This window comes from Vitis vinifera, chromosome 7 (genome assembly GCF_030704535.1).
Source record: "Vitis vinifera cultivar Pinot Noir 40024 chromosome 7, ASM3070453v1".
Lineage (NCBI taxonomy): Eukaryota > Viridiplantae > Streptophyta > Magnoliopsida > Vitales > Vitaceae > Vitis > Vitis vinifera.
This window is the reverse complement of record NC_081811.1, coordinates 26,018,290-26,038,288: the sequence shown is the minus strand read 5'-3', so window position 1 is coordinate 26,038,288 and position 19,999 is coordinate 26,018,290. Positions and strand designations below refer to the sequence as shown.

General features: G+C 38.8%; 2 protein-coding genes across 2 annotated transcripts; both read left to right on the top strand.

Moving 5' to 3' along the window:
• The first annotated feature begins 30 nt into the window (after window positions 1-30).
• Window positions 31-10,405, top strand: LOC100241654 (peptidyl-prolyl cis-trans isomerase CYP65). Its single transcript, XM_002276803.5, has 11 exons — window positions 31-158; window positions 249-311; window positions 427-530; window positions 5,628-5,719; window positions 5,826-5,915; window positions 6,033-6,108; window positions 6,191-6,564; window positions 7,041-7,297; window positions 7,427-7,715; window positions 9,660-9,773; window positions 9,887-10,405. Exons 1-11 carry the CDS (start codon window positions 31-33, stop codon window positions 10,091-10,093), a joined length of 1,794 nt encoding a protein of 597 aa, XP_002276839.3. The 3' UTR covers window positions 10,094-10,405.
• A 2,687-nt stretch (window positions 10,406-13,092) lies between these two features.
• LOC100263197 (protein SHORT-ROOT) lies at window positions 13,093-15,727 on the top strand. Its single transcript, XM_059738656.1, has one exon. It carries the CDS (start codon window positions 13,996-13,998, stop codon window positions 15,478-15,480), a length of 1,485 nt encoding a protein of 494 aa, XP_059594639.1. The 5' UTR covers window positions 13,093-13,995; the 3' UTR covers window positions 15,481-15,727.
• Window positions 15,728-19,999: the final 4,272 nt, after the last annotated feature.

Below are 19,999 nucleotides of genomic sequence, written 5' to 3'. Positions count from 1 at the left end.
ATTGTCATCGCTATCTTCGCTGAATTCAAGATGGGGAAGAAACAACACAGCAAAGATCGCATGTTCATAACCAAAACGGAGTGGGCCACCGAATGGGGCGGCGCCAAATCCAAAAACGCCTCCGTCCCTTTCAAACGCCTCCCCTTCTACTGCTGCGCGTACGTCCCTCCCATCTCTCTCTACACTTATGCATCTACATATACCGAATTGTTTGTATTAATGTCTGTTTTCTTGTGATTTTGGTGTAGGGTCACGTTTACGCCGTTTGGGGATCCGGTGTGCACCAGCGATGGCACCGTCTTCGACATTATGTAATTGAATCAGAGTCACATTCAGTTTTAATTAGAGTGCCCTGTAGGAGAGGTTTTTCTGGACTTATGAATAACTAATATGGAGTATTTGGTTTGTTTTTGAGATTGGGTGCAGGAACATAATTCCGTACATTAGGAAGTTTGGTAAACATCCTGTTACTGGGGCTCCACTCAAGCAAGAGGATCTCATTCCACTTACTTTCCACAAGAATTCAGATGGTATATTTCCTTTTTCAATTTTTGTTTCTTGAAGTGTGTCAATTTTGACCTTAATAACTCCTTCTATGCTTTCACTTATCGGTTGTATTAGTGTTGAATGGGTAGGGTAAGGCATTGTTTAATTGATTTTTTTTTATAGGCAACCAAAAAGAAATATCTATAAATAAAGTGCCTGAAAAGAGCCGGCCATTTAACAAGGAAAGACTGACTCCCGTCTTCTGGATAGAGCAATAAAAAGCATGCTCAAGTATGAAGCGCAGTCTAACTGGAAAGAAAAGAGGTCAAACTGAGATTCTCACTTTAGGGAGTGAGCAAAGAACAGGATGGAATCCTGAGTGTTAGGCGTCAATTTCTGATTTGATGCTTTTGATGAACTGGGTGTAGAAGCCCTTCCTTTCACACTGAACCTTGAAAGCAACCTCCTTTGGGCTAATGAGTTGCTAGCCCTTCAGACCATAGTTTGAGTTCTTAAGGTTAGGTACCCAGGAACCAACCCATAGCCTTTGACGTCTAACATTCACATAGAAAGCTCATCTATGTATACCCTAGCCCAATCCAAGAAGACATACAACAGAAGTCTTGATCACTTGATCCGACTGTTCCACTCCTTCGAAAGACTTCCTATTTCTTTTGCTCCATATTGTCCAAAACAGGCATAAAAGAGTAGCCTTTCAAGTTCTCTTCCTCTTCTTCCCCCACAAAAGAACCATATCATCCCAAAAGATTGCCTCTAATGGAAGAGTGCATCACCCAAGCCACTCCAAACATAGAAAAAACCAACTGCCATAGGGTTATTGCTTTGGAGCAATGGAGAAGCAAATGATCAATCGACTCTTTGCCCTCTTTACACTTTTTGTATTTGTTAGGAACAAACTAACACCTTCTCATAAGCTGATCAAGAGTTAAAATTTTCCCCAAATAACTTTCCAAGTAAAGAAATTCACTTTTGTTGGCACCCATGAATTCCAAACAATACTTGCAGGGAAAGGCTCACTTCTTCTTTGGTTAAGGATGCATAGAAAGATTTGACTGTGAACTAGCCCTTGTTGCTTTTTTTCCAACCTAATTTGTCTTCTTCATTCCTTCTAATTGAGATTGATTGCAATTGCTAAAAAAAGATTTCCCCGCCTAATTCCTAGTCGTGGAATTGCCTGTGAAAGCGGGGACTCCACCAACCCCTCTCCACAACTGGTTCCCATATTTATGCTATTCGTGATGAACGGTTAGATAAAATAACTCCGAGAAAGGCTTTTCCAAAGAAGATTCATTGCACCATCTGTCTTTCTAGAATTTTACCTTGCCATTAAGTGAGAAGGCTATTGTGGCTTTAGCCTTGAGCCTATTAAGATTCATAACTCTTGAAGGCTATTAAGGCTTAAGCCTCAAATATTCAAAAGGTTTTAATGGGTTTAAGGCTTTTTTTTATGTATTTTATAAGATGTTCAAGCCTCAATGTTTAACGAATTTAATGAATTTTGCTTTTGTTAGGTCTTGGTATATATTTTAAAGTTTTTTCTTGAGTTTAAGACTAGGCTTAATGTGTACATAGATGATCATTTAATGATTATGATAAGATTTATTGATTGACTTAGATCCAATTAAGGAGAAGGAACTTGTTTTTTTTTGTTTTTGATTTTTTTTTTACTTGCCTACCGGTGCCTATTCAATATGCACACCAAAATATTGTATACATTGTGTATACTTTGGTGTGCTCTTTTCTTAAGTGTTGTTAATATGTATTCGATTTTGCCTTAGAAGAAAAAAAAAAAAAAAACTATGATTAAGCATTTATAAAGTAAAGGCTTGGTTGGCTATCAATTAATCCTTTAAATGGAGAGGGAATAAAGAGATTAGGAAGAAGAAAGACTAGTATAATTGATAGATGAAGAAGAAGAATGCTTATGCATTAACATGGATATGGAGCATAATACAACAATTAGATATGATTATGATTCCATGGATGATCCTTACTAGTGATAGTGATGCTAGTGTTAAAGAAATTTTGATAAAGCCATGAAAGAGAGTTAGATTATAAAAGAAGGAAAGAGAAAACAATTAATTTGATTATTATGAATTTTATGGTTTTCTTATTGTTCAATTTTCATGTGATTTTTTAATTTTAATTTTAATTTTTTGAGATTTTTTCTTCTTCTTTTTCAGTATTATTTATTTATTTTTCTTGAATTTGAGGCTTACGTCTTGTTCCACTTCAATGCTTACATTTTGCCTCATTTGGGCAAAACTCCTGAAAACCGCCTTTAGCCTTTTAAAACATTTTTGCCAGTACCCTTGACGAGGAGATTTATATTTCTAAAAACTTTCCACTCATTTCTAATAGCCCTCATCAACCCCACCCCTCATAGTTGTTCCTCACCTCCCTTAAGCACTACCCCCTTCTCCTATCCCATACTTCCTTAATTTGACCTATTTCCACTATAGCTCTCTCTTGGAAGTGAATTTCCAACTCCATTTACCAAGGAGAGCCTTGTTAAGAGCGTGGAGATTTTTAATGCCAAACACTCCATCCTCTTTTTGTCGAAACAAATGGTAGACCAATTAACCAAATAAGATTTTTTCTCTCGCATCCCTTCATCCCAAAGGAAATCCCTTTGAATCTACTTAAAACTTAAGCTCACTCGCCTTGAAATTGCAAAAGTAGACATGAAATAAATTGACAAACTTAACAACATGCTTTTGATCAAGGTGAGTCTCCCCTTTCTTTTGATAAATATTGTCTCTTCCATAATACTTACTTTTTGTATAACCTCTTCTCTACTAAATTGCATACCCTTACTAATTTGTGAGGAGCACCCAACGACAAACCCAAGTATGTAGTAGGTAGGCTCTGAACCTTATGACCTAACATCAAGGCTAGACCTTTCACATTTGTGATTTCTCCTATGAAAATTAGCTATTCTCCATATTTATCTTGAACCAAATATTACCTTAAACCATGTGAAAATGTAGCTTAGATATTCCAATTGCTCTTAGGTGTATCATAGAAAATTAGGGCATAGTCAACGAACAACAAATGGGACACTTCCATTCTCTTTCCACCTTTGTCAACATTTGACTAAGAACCTCCATAGCCAAAATGAAAAGATAAGGTGAGAGAGGATCTCCTTACCTCAACCCCTTGAGCTTTAGAAAACACCGAATGGGACCTCATTGACTCAAATAGAGAATTTCATCGTGGAAATGCACCATTTGATCCATCTCACCCAATGTTAGTCAAAACACATTTTCTCCAAGACTACTCTCAAGAAGTCCTAATTTGCATGGTCATATGCATTGTTGTTAACTTGCAAAATGTATCATGTATTGTATATCATAAGTTTGTGGGAAAATATGAATGTAGAGAAAATATGAATGCATGTACATATATATTAGAAACATGAAATGTAATATAACCCTTGAGGCTTGGCTCAAGTGGTAAAGGGATGGGGAGAGTTTGTGGGAGGTTCTAGGTTCAAGTCCCATTGAGGATAAAAAATTACCTATTAAAAAAAAAAAAAAGAATAATATATAACAAATTTTGTGAAAAATAGTAGGATTCAAAGATTTTAAATTATCATACCATACGAAACATTGAATATTAGAGTTTTAAAAAATTCAATTGAACAAAATATGAGTTCAATATATATGTTCATTACAAAATTGATAAAAACAAACTTTTAAATTTTTTTGATGTCGTGAGGAAAACCCTTTTTGTAAACACATTGTTGTCAGTTTAGGGGAGTTAGACTCTTCCAACCAAAGCGAAGTCTGGCAGTTGGTTCCACGAGAGAGTTGCATCTGTCGGATGGTCTCTCTAATAAGCTAACCAGTTTTGGTAGCTTTGTGGGGATGCTAGTGGTAGGTTTTGAAAACAAGATTATCTCCCTGTTGAGGAAGATGGATGCAAGGAGAAGGCATGGTGGCAGGCCATCGAGGTGGAAAAGGAAGCCAAACACGTCGTCCCGTTTTGACAGGGAGATTTGGAAGTTGGAGTGTTCGGTTAATTACAATAGGTCTCCTATGTTAGTTAGGGGCAAGGGGAGGAGCAATGGGGAACAAACTGTTGTTCAGTGAGGAGTTCAAGTTGAGTCAATTTTTTGGATGGTAAGCAAGGGGGCTTGAGAGTTGGCAGGGTAAAACTGGTTTTCCGGATGTGATGGGGATGGATGGTTTTCCTTCTTGTTCTCTTTGTGTTTCTTCCATGGTGTGTTTTATATACTTTTATATACTACATGTGTATGCTGTTGTGCCCTTTCCTAGGGCTTTTAATATATTCTCGCATTTTACCCTTAAAAAAAATCATTAAATCATTCTAATGTAAATTCTCCAATATTACGTACAGAACGAACAAAAAGCAGTTGTCCAGTTCCCTTTTATTTTCATTCCTTGGAAATGAGAATAAAAATATCAAGTTCTATGTGGGTAAGAAATATCCTCAATTCTCAGGGGATCTCAGGAAAGCAACACTTCTGAAGGTTAATGCAACTGAAACATAATATTGTCATACGTTGATGTAAAATAATCCTTCAAAAGTTGAGATACCCCATAAACCAAACTATCTTAGTTGTTCTTCATGGAGAAACAAATGTATCAATTAAGAAAGAAGTGCAAGGAAAACCTTACTTTTTCAAAGCATATCATATTTGGTTACATCTATGACATCATGAAAATTACCAGTATTGTGTTACAAGAAACTTATACCAGTGAGTGTGGATTCTGGAATGGTGTTGTGACTTATAATAAAGCTGATTTTTTTTTTAAGATACTTTATCTTTGCGATGGATTAAGCTTAAATAATATTGGAGGAAACTCTATGACGGTTAAATTACCTTCTAATTATTCTAGCTTTGCATTGATCTAGTGTTGCTTCTTACAGTTTTTGGTTATTCTCTGCCATATGGATATATTAACATATCTATTGTTTTTTTTTTTTTTCTCAAGTATTTTTCTTCTTGTGTTCTAAAACCCATTCATAGCGGGGGGGTCATGGTCCTCACCAGAAGTTTAAAATTCATTTTTTTTATATACCATTGTTAATTCACTAGATATTCCACATATTGGCATGATTAATTGCTAGACCTTCTCTCACTTATTCTGCAGGAGAATATCATTGCCCGGTGCTGAATAAAGTTTTCACTGAATTTACACACATAGTTGCTGTAAAGACTACAGGAAATGTGTTCTGTTATGAGGTTTGTTTTTCATTGATTGTCAAAAGTGGCCATGTCGCTTTATAATTTTTTGTTGCGCAGAGGTATTTAATCTGTGTACATTTCATCTTTTGTTTCTGCTCAATAGGCAATCAAAGAATTAAACCTCAAAACCAAGAACTGGAAGGAGCTCCTCACCGATGAACCATTCACTAGAGAAGACCTCATAACAATTCAGGTATTAAGTAGTTTTGAGTTACATCTTCCTGTTTGGCTATTTTGAAAGAGTGTTAGTAATTTCCACCAGCATGATTTTTCAAAACTGCCCTTTTCTCTGAAAGTACATGCTCTGCAGAATCCCAATGCACTTGACAGCAAGGCTCTCTTGGACTTTGATCATGTAAAAAATAGCTTGAAACTTGATGATGAAGGTGAAGTATTGTCTATACCACCCTTGTGGGATCAGAAGTAGAATTGTTCTTCTATAATTATGACTTCTTTTCTCTTTTCCAGAACTAAAAAAGATGGGTTTGGATCCAACCCATGGGATAAATGTGAAAGGGGATATGAAGCAAATGCTAGAGGAGCTTGGAACTGAGAAAGCAAGGCAAACCGCCCTTCATGGGGGAGGTGGCAACAAGGCACAAAATGAAAGAGCGGCCGCGCTGGCTGCCATTCTAGCTGCAAGATCACGCATTAAAGAGGAATCTGAGTCAGATAAGAATGGAGAGGGTAAAACCGGCCAGACTTTCAGTATTGTGGATGCTGCATCTGCCTCAGTTCATGGAAGAAGTGCTGCTGCAGCAAAAGCCACATCATCTGATAAAACTGCTGCTCGTATAGCTATGCACATGGCTGGTGAGAGGGCCCCTGTGAATGCAAAGATGGTTAGTTTGCCTAACTTAAAACCTCTTCCAGAGACAAACATGCCTACATGTTTATAGCAAAATTCCCCAGAGGCATGATCACTAAAAATTTATCACCAAGTGATTATTTTTCCCTTTTCATCAATAGGAGGGGATGCCATTTATTTATTTGTAGGAATGTATATTTTGGCCTGCATTCATTTATCTCTAGGGTAAACACTTCCATGTAGGAAATAATGCATATGATTTACTATTTTGATTTTGTCCTGAAAAAGAGTAAAAATGAGGGTATGATAATTGCTGTTGTTGCTCTCTATGGCTTTTGATTGAAGTAGTAAGGTGTACTGAATTTGAATGATTTTAGTAATGAACTTGTAAGCTTAGAGGTCAAAGATTTCAACTTTTTCTTTGGTAAAGGAAAAATAAGTAGAAATATCACAACTAGAAGGTGCTGTGTTCGGTTTTAACATGACTCATCATTCTTCTTGCTAACTTAGGTAAAAAGCCGTTTCACCACTGGTGCTGCTTCAAGATCCTTCACCTCCACCTCTTATGATCCTGTCACAAAAAATGAATTTGAATATATCAAAGTCGAGAAGAATCCTACCAAGAAAGGCTATGTTCAGCTGCACACAACACACGGTGATTTGAACATTGAGCTTCATTGTGATATAACTCCCAGGGCATGTGAGAACTTCATCACTCTCTGTGAACGTGGCTATTATAATGGGATAGCTTTTCATAGAAACATTCGGTATGGTTACAGCTACTTCATTTCAATCCAATAAGTTCAATATTTCTTTTTGATTAACTATCATTTCTGATGTTGAAGAGCTCTGAGTTATTTCTGATGTTGAGAGATACTGTTCTCCACTTTGTGTAGGAATTTTATGATTCAAGGTGGTGATCCAACTGGCACTGGGAGTGGGGGAGAATCTATATGGGGAAAACCGTTCAAAGATGAGCTGAACTCCAAGTTGCTTCACTCTGGAAGGGGTGTTGTTAGCATGGCAAACAGTGGGCCCCACACAAATGGGTCCCAATTTTTTATCCTATACAAATCTGCAAATCATTTGAATTTCAAACATACAGTTTTTGGTGGAGTTGTTGGTGGCTTGATGACACTATCAGCAATGGAAAAGGTTCCTGTTGATGACAATGATAGGCCCCTGGTAAGCATTACGATTGGTTTTCTTCATTTTAGAATTATTTCAATATTGAAATTAAAATTGCTTGGCATCTTAATATCTAGCAACTGAGTGATGCTTCCTGTCTCTGATGAAAGCATTGTGTTGTTAATGTAAATTATTTCTTTAAGCAAGCAGGATTTCTCTTCTAATAATTTTAGTATTGTTCTTTTATTTTCAATTTGCCATTCCACTACATATTGGAAGAGTAGTGTATAGAAAGCCATGGTGTCGTGTAACTGAGTTACACAAACTTGAAGAGTTGAGTTCAAATGAGTTTCAGTTTGTCATAATTTTGTCCACATACGTGCAATTTTGTGCATGCACATGTGCCTACATTGTTTTTGGAATGTATGATTTCATGAATTAGTAGTAAAGTTGTTCATGAATCTCGTTGCAGTCGTGTGGTTCATTTATCTTGATTGTTATGTGTGCTGGAATATTTACCTTGAAATGTGAGATTGTGAAGATCATGACTTAATTTTAGATGTTATCATGACTAAGAGCACTTCCTTTAAATTAGTGATAAGCTGCAACACAATTAGATTTGGTGCAACTTGATATTAAACCTAGACTGAACTGAGAATCCAGACCATCAATCCAAGATCTAACAATGAGCACAAGGAATTTAACCAATGTATGCACACATAATGCCTCTTCTAATTGTGGATTCACTGATTCTTCAACCTGGTAGCAACATGACCTTCACTTGATTACCAATGTGTCAACTAAGTGCCAGTCCACTTTTTTATTTTTCTTTGGAAGAAAGAAAAAGGAAAAAAGCACCAAGACCGACCCACTTAAATTGTGGTTGGGTCAGCCAGGTCTCACTGTGGATTGAATCAAGTTGCAACTCTGCTTTGCAGCAGTCTCACCTATATAACCTGTCTTAGATGGACTAACTCTCAGATGTAGGTACGCATCTAGGTGTCACATTGTCCAGATGGCTGTATAACCTGAATTCCATTTTTTCTCATTCTACATTCTGAGCCAAATCAAAATACTAAACTATCTCGTCAGTCTAAAGTTAGTTATAATGAATGAATAGGAACTTGTTCTTGTTTGTCAATCTAAAGCTGGTTATGATGAATAGGAACTTGTTCTCGTTTTTCTTTGCCAGACATGCCTGTTGAACACACTGTTGATCAATAGGCATGTTGGACACATGTAATACCATCTCTTGTCATTCAATATTTGTCATGGGTAGTTCACATGCTTTGAAGCGTTTATGTGATATAGCATGTAACCAGACCATCATCCTTCTCTTTTGCAGCTGTTTTTGTGCATATATTTCTCATGTCTTTATGAATAAGTAAACATGAATCTTGATTCGCATGAAAAATAGCAGCAGAACATGTTAATTCGCTTATCTAAGAACTTGTTGATTGCCTATCAAAAAAGAACTTGTTAATTTGTACATTGTCTCTCCAAGCAACCTTACCTGCATGCTAAACTAGAGAGAAAATGACACTATAGCAATCACCTCCAGAGATGGTGTGCTTTACTTTATTGGAAACAACTGTCATGTTGCATTCAAAGTAGGACTTTGACATGCTGTAGTTTAAAAGAAAATGCAGGGTTTATGGTTGTTATCGATCATACATGAGTTATAATCATTGTCCTCAATCTCATAGTAAAAAAGAGTTCAACCAATGTGAAGTTAAGACTTGTTATCTGGAAATTTTTTTACTAAGCAGAAGTTTGCAATGTAGATATAATTGATTTTCTACTTGACAGCCTATATAATTCCCCTGTTTTCCACCTGATTTTCTGTATCAGTTTGCAGCTTGGTTACTTTCGTTATTTTGTTATGGTGTTCCTACTGTGTATGTTCTTTTTATATGGGGTTCCTTGTTCAAGCTGTTTCTAAACAGCTAAGACTGAGTTGTAACCTTTTATGATTGTTCTTTTTTGCCGTAATTTGTGCAGGAAGAGATTAAAATAACTGGTGTAACAGTATTTGTCAATCCTTACACTGAACCTGATGCTGAAGAAGAGGAAGAGAAAACCAAAGATGGGAAGAATGCCGAGGATGAAGAAAATGTTAGTTTCTGAACCCTCAAATTGAGGAGTGGGACCTTTTGTTCCCGTTTTTTTTTTACCCTTTTCCTTTCAATTCTTGAGTAATCACATGGATTGTTGTTGATACATTTCAGGATAAGGTTGGGGCATGGTTTAGCAATCCAGGTACAGGAACAGCAGAGCCTGGAGATGTAGGTGGTGGTGTTGGGAAGTACTTGAAGGCAAGGACTGGTCAAGCTGAACATGCTGCTGCTGACACTGGTTTGCAGGCAATGACTGTGGCAAAGAAAAGGAAATTGGGCGGCCCAACTGCAGAATTTAAGGACTTTTCTGCCTGGTAAGATTCACCCAATATCTTGTATCATACCTGCAGACATGGAAATGCTATTTAGCAGTGTCAGCCACCACTGTAACATACTCACTGGAGGGGGAGAAAAATCAGAATCAGGAAGAAGAGCATTTGGAACTGATTTGTACAATACATATATTTATTTGTAGGTTGTACAAACAGATGTAATCAATCAGAAGTATTTTGAGAAATGTTTTGGGCAAATGCAGATTTATTCATTCATCCTCCCACATAGTGAACCTTCATATTATGTATTGGTGTTTTTGATCTGATGGTCAAGGATCACAAGTCACATTCACAATCATTAGAAGCTTTTTTTTTTTTCTTTTTTTTTGAAGTACTCTATAGTAATAGTGGTTCAGGCTTTTCTGGATAAGCTGCACTTTAAATGGAAGTGTCTCCATAGAACATCACTTAAACATGTCATGTTCATGCACACATTTAAATTAATTTTCTAGATTGAAGCAGCCACCAGGTCCTTTCTGGAGCTTATGGTAGCCGCATCCTCAGTTAATAAGACAGTCCCTATTGGCCCCCGAGGCACTGCTCAGGCAGCTAGGGTTGGGGTGGGGATGGCCTTTCAGGCATGCTCAGGTGACAAGATTGGAGTGGGGATTGGCCCATGAGGCATGCTCAGATGACATGATTGAGGTGGGGATGGGCAGGTTCCAACCTTAATTCCGTATAACAGTTGATAAAAAATAGAGTACCAGAGCATATAATTTTACTTTTCTTGTATGGCATTGATGCATGCATTGGGTATCTTGCTCAATGGTGAGTCTGCTGTCTCTCCTAAGCAGTGTGGATTCAAGTTGGTGAATCGTTATTTGAAATCCACCTAGCTGATGAAGCCATGCTAAGAATCCTGCAGGCTCCCCCTAGTCGAGTTTGGAAGGTAATTTGATGTGGGAATGTAAGCTCGCAAGGGTAAATTCAGGAACCAATGATGGGACTGGGCAAAAATTTGTCTTGGAATTCAGCATTGGGTCATTCTATTCTCTGTTGTTGAGGTTTGATCCAAACCACAGCCAGAAGAGGCCAAATGTTTATCATCAACAAATGTATGTATTGTTCTCACTCCCTTATGATAGTGTTTTGTTTTTCCCCAAATGGCAATGTACCATTCCCGAGGGAGCGTTGCATTGCCGATTCCTTAGTCCTTGGGTAATTCCAAGGAAGATATGTCAAAGCGATTGGGAATCCACTTTTTTGCACTCTCTGGGAACATTTGATAGAGGCTGGGAAGAAATCCCAGCCTCTTTTGTCACCACATCCGACCTCCCCACCAGATTTTTGCTTCACTTTAACGTTTGTGTATACTTTGTGGATCAAACGATACAAATAAAGCAGAACTTCTAAGACACATTTGAAGTTTGATTACGAGTAAACGCGATTATTTTCCATTTATGACCACAACATAGAATTGGTTGGTTCCAAAGATACCCTGATACAAGCATGCATTGTTTCCATCATTTTACTGATGGTCACATAGGCCCATAAAAGAAAGTTGGCAGGAACTTCTTTTACATTATGATCTCCAGCTAAAATCTGCACCCTGAATCAACAGGTGATAGGATCATATGGTCGGTGTATAACCACACATTGGGCTCCACCAATTCAAACGTTTTTAGACTTTTATGGATCCACCACTTAAAGTGAGGGGATTGGTTGCTTTTTATTGACGTACAAGCACCTCCCTGTTGCGAGTCATCTCTCCCACCACACGAGTTTCATACCCTTTATGCCTTTTGCTCGTACCCGAAAATTTACTGTTCCTTCCCGTTAACTTCGCAGAATCTTCCCGCCGACACACCCCCACTTTGATGTGACATTGTTGCTAATCCGTATCTATAAACCCATGCCCATGGCCCAATAATTCCCACCAAAACTACAATCCTTCGTCCTAAAACAGCTCCAAATTCTAATATTCTTTTCTATGATCCTTGAAACGAAAATTGGGATTCTATGTATCTTGTGTGGGCACAAGGAGCGGAGCCATCAAATACATTGTCAACTTGATTTCATGAGAAGCTCATCTGTCTGAAAACATAAACATTTCTCAAATCGCAATCACCTTCCTACTTCTCTTTTGATTAGAATATTTTATTTAACTAAATCCACCTTATGTGGAAGCATGACAAGTTGTCACCTCCATGGATAGAACATCTTGTTCCCAGACAAAATTTATGTATAATATATAGTGGTTGATTCCAAAATTTAAGTAGCAAACTTGGACCCACAAATCCATTGAACCTCCCTTGATTGAAGCTTTTGGAAGTCTCTATCTCAAGACTTTTAGTTAAGGAATTAATTAAGGGGGTGTTTGATTTTGAATGGAACAAATCATAGAGATATAAATTAATTATAGTTTTGCTAGTGGGGTTGGACCTCTTCTATGGATTTTTTCATGAAATTCTTCTTGGGAAGCGGGTGACCAAAATGGCCTGTCTTAAGGCATTCCGTAACTGTTGGGTTTATTTGGATTGGAGATGGCAACCAACATGCTCTCTCCCATCTAATTGCTGGCCACAATGATGGCCACCAAGAGTACTATTGCCTACAGCCCTGTTTTCAAGTCTCAACAAGGGACAAGAATATCCACCAAGGAATTTTCTGTAATGATTGATGAAGGAAACCAAGGATAAGAACAAAACCAGAAAACTCCGGTAGACCAAGTTTCATGTTGTACTCACACACCCACCTTAGGCATAAAGACGAAATGAATAAGAATATTTGATTAATTTAATTGCCAATTTCAAAGGAAAGATGAGGAAACACGGCAAACCATCCAATCAACAAAACATTAAAAAACAAATGGCACCACTGACTAGGAAAAAAAAAAATTGAACCAACAACAACAGGATTGAGTCTTGTGCAGGAAATGAAATTGGGGTTGGGGCAGAAATAGAATGATAATGAAGGAGCTTGGGTAGGAAGATGAGGTGAGGTGAAAGAGTTAAGTGAAGTGTGGTAATGGAGGAAAGGGCAGGCCTGGTGGTGCTTGGAGTGATGAGTGCGTTTATAAACTATGATAAATGAGAGTGGGGGAAAAAGTGAAGAGCATGCCCTAGATTTTGGAGAAGGGTACATATTGGTCTTAGGATAGAAGAATATAAAATGAGGCGAAGCATATGGGTTAATGCAATAGTATAGAACAGGAAAAAGTGGGGGGAATTTTGGCAGAGTTTGGAGAGGGATTAGGAAGCAAAGTGAGTGAATGGGTTGTGTTGGGGGTGGTGGGTGGTTTGATGATGATGATGCACGCCGGCAGCTTTTCTGACGTCTCTCTCTCCTCTCTCCTCTCTCCTCTCTCTCTTTCTCTCTCTCCCCCTTCCCAAACCCATTTGGCACGCCTGCTCCCACTCAAAAACCCCTGCTCCTTCTCCCTGAAAATTGAAAAGCTAATCCACCACTAAAAACCCATCTGATGATCTAGACCCTGTTATCTTTTCTCACTCTTTGCATCTTTTGTCAGACAGTATTCTATTTCTAAACACAAGCTAGTTCAGGCCACCTTCCATGTTTTAACAGAAAAACCTATATCAGTCAATCCCCTCATAAATTGCCAAAAGGAATACCTAGAAAAAGAATACCACAAGACACCACCCCCACCCCCCCGCTCCAAAACCATAAACCCACCACTCCATTCCTCATCGATTACACCAAAAGAAAAGCAAAATTTTACTCTCCTAGATTCCTCCCTGCTCCCTCTCTCTCTCTCTCTCTCATCATATTATGTGTAAAAACCCAGCCAGCTAAAATCCAACTTCAAGATCCTGCTTTAATCATTCTCCTTCCAAATTCGCTGTTAAAAACACAATCACCCATCTCCTTGTGTGCCAGCACCTACCAGGTTCTCATTCAAGGGTTATTTTGATGTGGGTCTGTGGTTAAATGGATACCTTGTTTAGACTAGTCAGTCTTCAATCCGATCAATCCTACAACTCCAGTAGAACTTCTAGCAGCTCTAGATCTTCTAGACAAAACCATCACCACCACCACCAAGAAGACGAAGAATGCTTCAACTTTTTCATGGATGAAGAAGACTTCTCTTCTTCTTCTTCCAAGCACTACTATCCTTATCAGCAACAAACCCATCCTTCCACCACCACCACCCCCACCACCACCAACACCAGCACTCCTACTCATCATGCCTTTGAGCCCACCGAATTCTCTTTCTCCCCTGCCCGTGATCTCCACCTAGAATTCAACTCTTCTGCTTCCGGCAAGTGGGCTTCCGAAATCCTCCTGGAGACAGCACGAGCCATCGCTGATAAGAACAGCGCTCGCGTTCAACAACTCATGTGGATGCTCAACGAGCTTAGCTCTCCTTATGGCGACACCGATCAGAAGCTCGCTGCTTACTTCCTTCAAGCCTTGTTTAGCCGCATGACCGACTCGGGTGAGAGGTGTTACCGGACTTTAATATCCGCATCGGAGAAGACTTGCTCATTCGAATCCACCAGAAAAATGGTATTGAAATTTCAAGAGGTGAGCCCTTGGACCACGTTTGGACATGTAGCTTGTAATGGTGCAATCATGGAAGCTCTTGAAGGCGAGAGCAAGCTCCATATAATTGATATAAGCAACACCTACTGCACTCAGTGGCCCACCTTGCTCGAAGCCCTAGCCACCCGCACTGACGAGACCCCTCACCTCCGTCTCACCACCGTCGTCACAAGCAAAGCCGGCACCGGAGGGATGGCACCAGTGCAAAAACTGATGAAAGAGATTGGAAACAGAATGGAAAAGTTCGCTAGGCTCATGGGTGTGCCCTTCAAATTCAACGTACTGCACCACTCCGGCGACCTATCCCATCTGAATTTAGCAGAATTGGACATCAAAGACGACGAGGCACTCGCCGTAAACTGCGTCGGCGCGTTGCACTCAGTCACCGCAGTTGGTAACCGCCGAGACATCGTCGTATCATCTTTCCGGAGATTGCATCCGAGGATCATCACCGTCGTGGAAGAAGAAGCTGATCTCGATGTGGGCGTGGATGGGTTCGACTTCGTCAAAGGTTTTCAGGAATGCTTAAGATGGTTTAGGGTTTACTTGGAGTCATTAGACGAGAGCTTCCCACGCACTAGCAACGAGCGCCTCATGCTCGAACGCGCCGCCGGACGCGCAATCGTCGACCTGGTGGCTTGCCCGCCGTCGGAGTCGATCGAACGGCGCGAGACGGCCACGCGCTGGTCTCAGCGGCTCCATGCAAGCGGGTTCTCTCCGGTGTCGTTTAGCGATGAAGTATGCGATGACGTACGTGCTCTCCTGAGGAGATACAAGGAGGGTTGGTCAATGACACAGTCCTCCGACGCCGGAATATTCCTCTCATGGAAAGACCAGCCGGTGGTGTGGACCAGTGCATGGAAACCTTGATCCACCATCACCACTCTCACACGCATAGAGTTTGATTCCCACGTGTATGGTTTTTTTTTCTTTTTTTCCTTTTTTTGTGGTGGCACGTGCATGGCATGGAGTTTGTGGGTGTGTTAGGATGGAAATTGCTTGAATTGAATAGAGAATTGAAGTAATATATTCTCATTCCTCTTTATTACCACTTGTGATTAATTGTCTTTAATATTATGAAGAAGAAATAGGCAATGCTTTTGAATTCCTTTTATTATTATTATGTAAATCAAACCCATGCATGTGGCATTTTTACATAGAAGTACGAGATAAAGTGAGCACTCAACCACCAAAGCTTTTCTTATTTAAGGTGGGTGGCTTTGATCTTGAATGTTTGGGTTAAAAAAGGGTCCTAAATATCAAGTGGATTAAGGTGAGATTAGCTAAAACACTCTAGAAAAAGGGTCGTTATCCAATTGGGGCATGGAATCATAGGACGGCCACTGGGTCGGGGTTGTGGTTGGGGAATCTAGCAAAAAGTGGGTTTGTTCATTAGCGGTATGAGGGTGTTAGTGGCGAGCACGCCGTGAGATATGGGTCTTTTGCTTTATTTAAATCCAAAGGGGAAAAGAGATCATGTATGGATGAATTGAAAGAGGAGTGAGGAGAGGTGCAAATGCATAAAGGTGGAAATTCTTGAGGGGGTTTCCATGGCCCCCACCACTACCAGCAAACTCTTTCATGGGGGTGTAGTAACGTTAAGGAGTGGGTACTTTTAGTTTTTGGTCCACGTAAAAATTTAAAAGAGAGCAAGAGAGAGAAATAAAGGATTATGTGTAGTGGGAACTCCTTTTCAGAGCTTTACATCTTCATCTTTTGACGAGACTTGCCTCCTCCACCATAGCCATCCCCACTCCCCTTTCCACGCCTTCTTTTTCTTTCTTTAACCTCTTTCTCTTTTCTTTTACGTGTGTGTGTTTTTCAATTGGGTCCAATCCCCACTTTGCCTTTTTCTTCTAAGCCCCGGTTTCTCTTTAATAATCCTGACCACGACGACCCCCTGTCTCCTCTATTTTTAATTCCATTCCCACACCCCATGGCTTCTGCGGCATCATTTTTTCTTTTAATATTAAAGTGCTTTTATGTATCAAACGAATTACATGAGTGTTTAAGCAGTCAAAAGATTTGCACCAAACGCGATCCAATTAATGCATGTACCAATGTGGGCTTGTTTAAAGGCAAAATACCACCAACTTTAGCAAGACATGGCCCCTACTTCCGACTAATTTGTCCAAATCAAAGACTTGGTGCAAGTCAGAGTAGTTACCCATCTCATCTCATGTGGGGTGGAGCCTCTATAATTTATTCTTTATAGACACCCATTCATTTTTGTTGGGTGTGCTACACAACAGGGGCTGGTTTCAGATACACGTAACAGAATTATAAATTAAGAAAAAGAGTTAACCACTCCTCAATGGGTCATGAATCATGAGATGATATTGAGTCGTTGTCTGATTGAGTCATAGAGGCACTTTGGTGGGTAGTAGGGGACCAAATTTGCTAAGGCACTCATTAAAAAAAATGTGCAGAGTGCGTGGCTCTCATCTTCAATAGGTTTGACCCAATAAGCCAACCCTCCGGGGCCCAACTCACTTCTAGTTTATTGGCCAATCTTGCTCGATCCCAACTCAATTTCCATTCAAATCTGCCACACAACTGTCTTGTCCTGTCTTTAACCCCCACCCCACCTTTTTTTTTTTCCTTTTGAATAGTGCTTTACAGCCTTCACTTAGAAGTGGTTTTTGCAGTAAATCGTTTTTGAGAGAACTGTTGGCAGGAATAGCAATTTTTTTTCAGTGATGCCATTGGCCCGAAGTCCATGTTGTGGGTGTGGAGTCAGGAGTTCTTTGCATAGACAAATGAGAAAAGAGATGGTTTCTACTGAGAAAATTGGTTTTAGATGTGAGTTAGCTAACGTAGGCAACTGGCAGAGGTCACCAGCTCCAGTGGCTCTATTATAGCTATAAAATTCAGCTTAGACCAAATACTATCTGTGTTTTATTAAGGCGAGGACCACCTAATGATTTGGATCTTTTGAAGATTGGGGGGACTGGCCTTTTTATGCTTCTGCTCTTGGATCATATGCAATTATAGCCTGATCAATATTGTAAATCTAAACATTTGGTTGTTTTGGTAGGTTGGTGAAGAGGAAAAAGTTCTTCAGAGAAAAACAGAAAGATCGGTCCCTACTTCATTTTCTCAGTGCTTCTAAGGGTGTCTCAAGCATGATTGATTTTCTACTTTTTCAAGTGATAGTCTATGTAACTTGTTACATGTTATTTTTGGGTGCACTTATTTGATCTGAACTCTCTTGATTTAGGTATTAATATGGCCTTACCTTTCAGTGTTGATCAAAGTTTGACTTTTCTTTTCTTTTTCTTAGGTTTTTTTAGGTGATGACTATTTTCGACTTATTATCTATGAGATTCCCTTTTAGGTGGTTAGTGTGACACTGTGACTTCACCTACCATATGTTATTTTTAAGATTCCTTTTTCAAGTGATATTTGCACATATGGTATCTTCATATTACCTAGGTTGAGCTAGTTTTCAAGGGTAAATGAGGCATCTTCAACTTCATTGTACTCTGTATAATAGGGATGTTAAATCGGATTGCTTTTGGTGCCTTTTTTGAGTGCTCTTGAGGATCATACTTTTTAATGGACTTGAAATTAGATTCTTTTTCTCTCCTTGGAGAATAGCAACCCATTTTTGGAGCTTTATGAAGGTAAAACAAATATTTTCCCCTTTTTCATGGATCTTTTTATCTGTTATAATTGAAATACTAAAACCTAAATAGGTGACAATTTTGGTCAATAAAAACTAAAAATAGAATTATTATGACTTTTATAGTATTTATAGTATCGTTATCAAGAACTGGTTTATTGAAATTGTCAAAACTAGGTAAAAAAAATATATTGTTTTTTTTATCTAATTTAAAATGGTGTCAAATTGGAGTATCTCGTGTTGAAATTGATTTCAACATGCATTTCGACATGAAAAGTTAGAGATTTCAATATGAAAGGGTGCATTTCAAACTTCATTTTGATAGAAAAATATGTGGAAATGGCCATGCAATTTTGAATTGGTTATAATTTCTTCATTTAAGCTCTAATTCATGCATTGTTTGAGGCATTGGATTCCTAATTTTTTGAGCATCAAAATAATATATGTCTTGTCCAAAATTTATTTTGAGAAGTCTTTCAAAATTTATATCAATGTACAAGTGTGTGCAATTGCCAACTTTTGAACTCCACTTCTCATATTGAACTTTAAGATATGACTTCCACTCTTTTTTTTCTTGTGTTTGCTTGTCCTCTATCTCTCTTCATACCTTTATTTCTCATATCTCATGTTATACATTACTTCATTTGCATTTTTTGAAACTTTCATCATGTTTCACGCTCTTAGGGCTCCTTTGAGGCATATTTAGCCTCTTCTCTACCTTGACTAAAAGCGGCTATTGCAATTGGCATCATTTTCACTTCTTAAACCTATAATTTATCACAAGATATACGTTAGACCCATGATTAGGGTATTAGCAAAAGTTCAAGTTAAGTTGAGTGAGTTGAGTCTTTATATTGCATATTTCAATCTCCATAAGTACCATTAGAGCAAAATTTGCGGCTCTAATCATTCACCCATTGATCTTTCTTTTAGGGGCAATGCTTTGGGTGATTCTTTTAAGGGTGGTACCTCATCTACTTCCACTAAGGTTAACGAAGTTGTTGATAAAGCAATAAGTGACACACCTAAGTTGACACATGTTGGTTTTCCTTTAGAAAAAGTATGTCATGTTTCTTTGAAGACCAGGACTCATGCCTTTCACCTAATCTTGCAAAGGTCATGTCAATCCCTCCATCTCCTATTGCATTCAAAAGTAAGTCTAAGTTAAGAGGCAACTTTTTGTCTACCGTTTAGTTACTAGGCCTTCCATGTTTCCTAAATTCCTAAGCTGTGTTTCATTTGTTTGATGTGGTATGTATAAGCAAGTTCACTGTGTTATGTTACCAAGTAGTTCCTTGTTACTTTTTATTGGTTGCTTTACTACTTGTCTACTCATTATTTACCTCTTTTTCTTTAGCCAACAAGTATTCTATGGATGTGTGCCTATGCATAGCTCTCTATTTAATCTAAATAGGAATGTGGGGATAAATCAAGAATATGCCTTCACAAATTAGTTGATTAGCTCAAGATATAGCGTGTGCGCAAATGCCACTAGATAGTGGGAAAAGGACACCCAAAGTTCTACGATTGGAGCTACTTTAAGCCAAGTTTAGAGAGGTTGGATTATTGAAGAAGATTGTGGTGCTAGAGAAGTCTTCAAAGAAGATAGTGTCTGTATGGGAGTCCCTTTTTATCGTCACTAATTAACAGAATGAAGAACTGAAAAATTGTTGGAAGAGACTCATAGGATCAAGGAGTCTTATGAAGACAACTAATTCAAGCTTCAAGAGGAGCACTCTCGGGAAGCAAACGTGACTGCCTTCA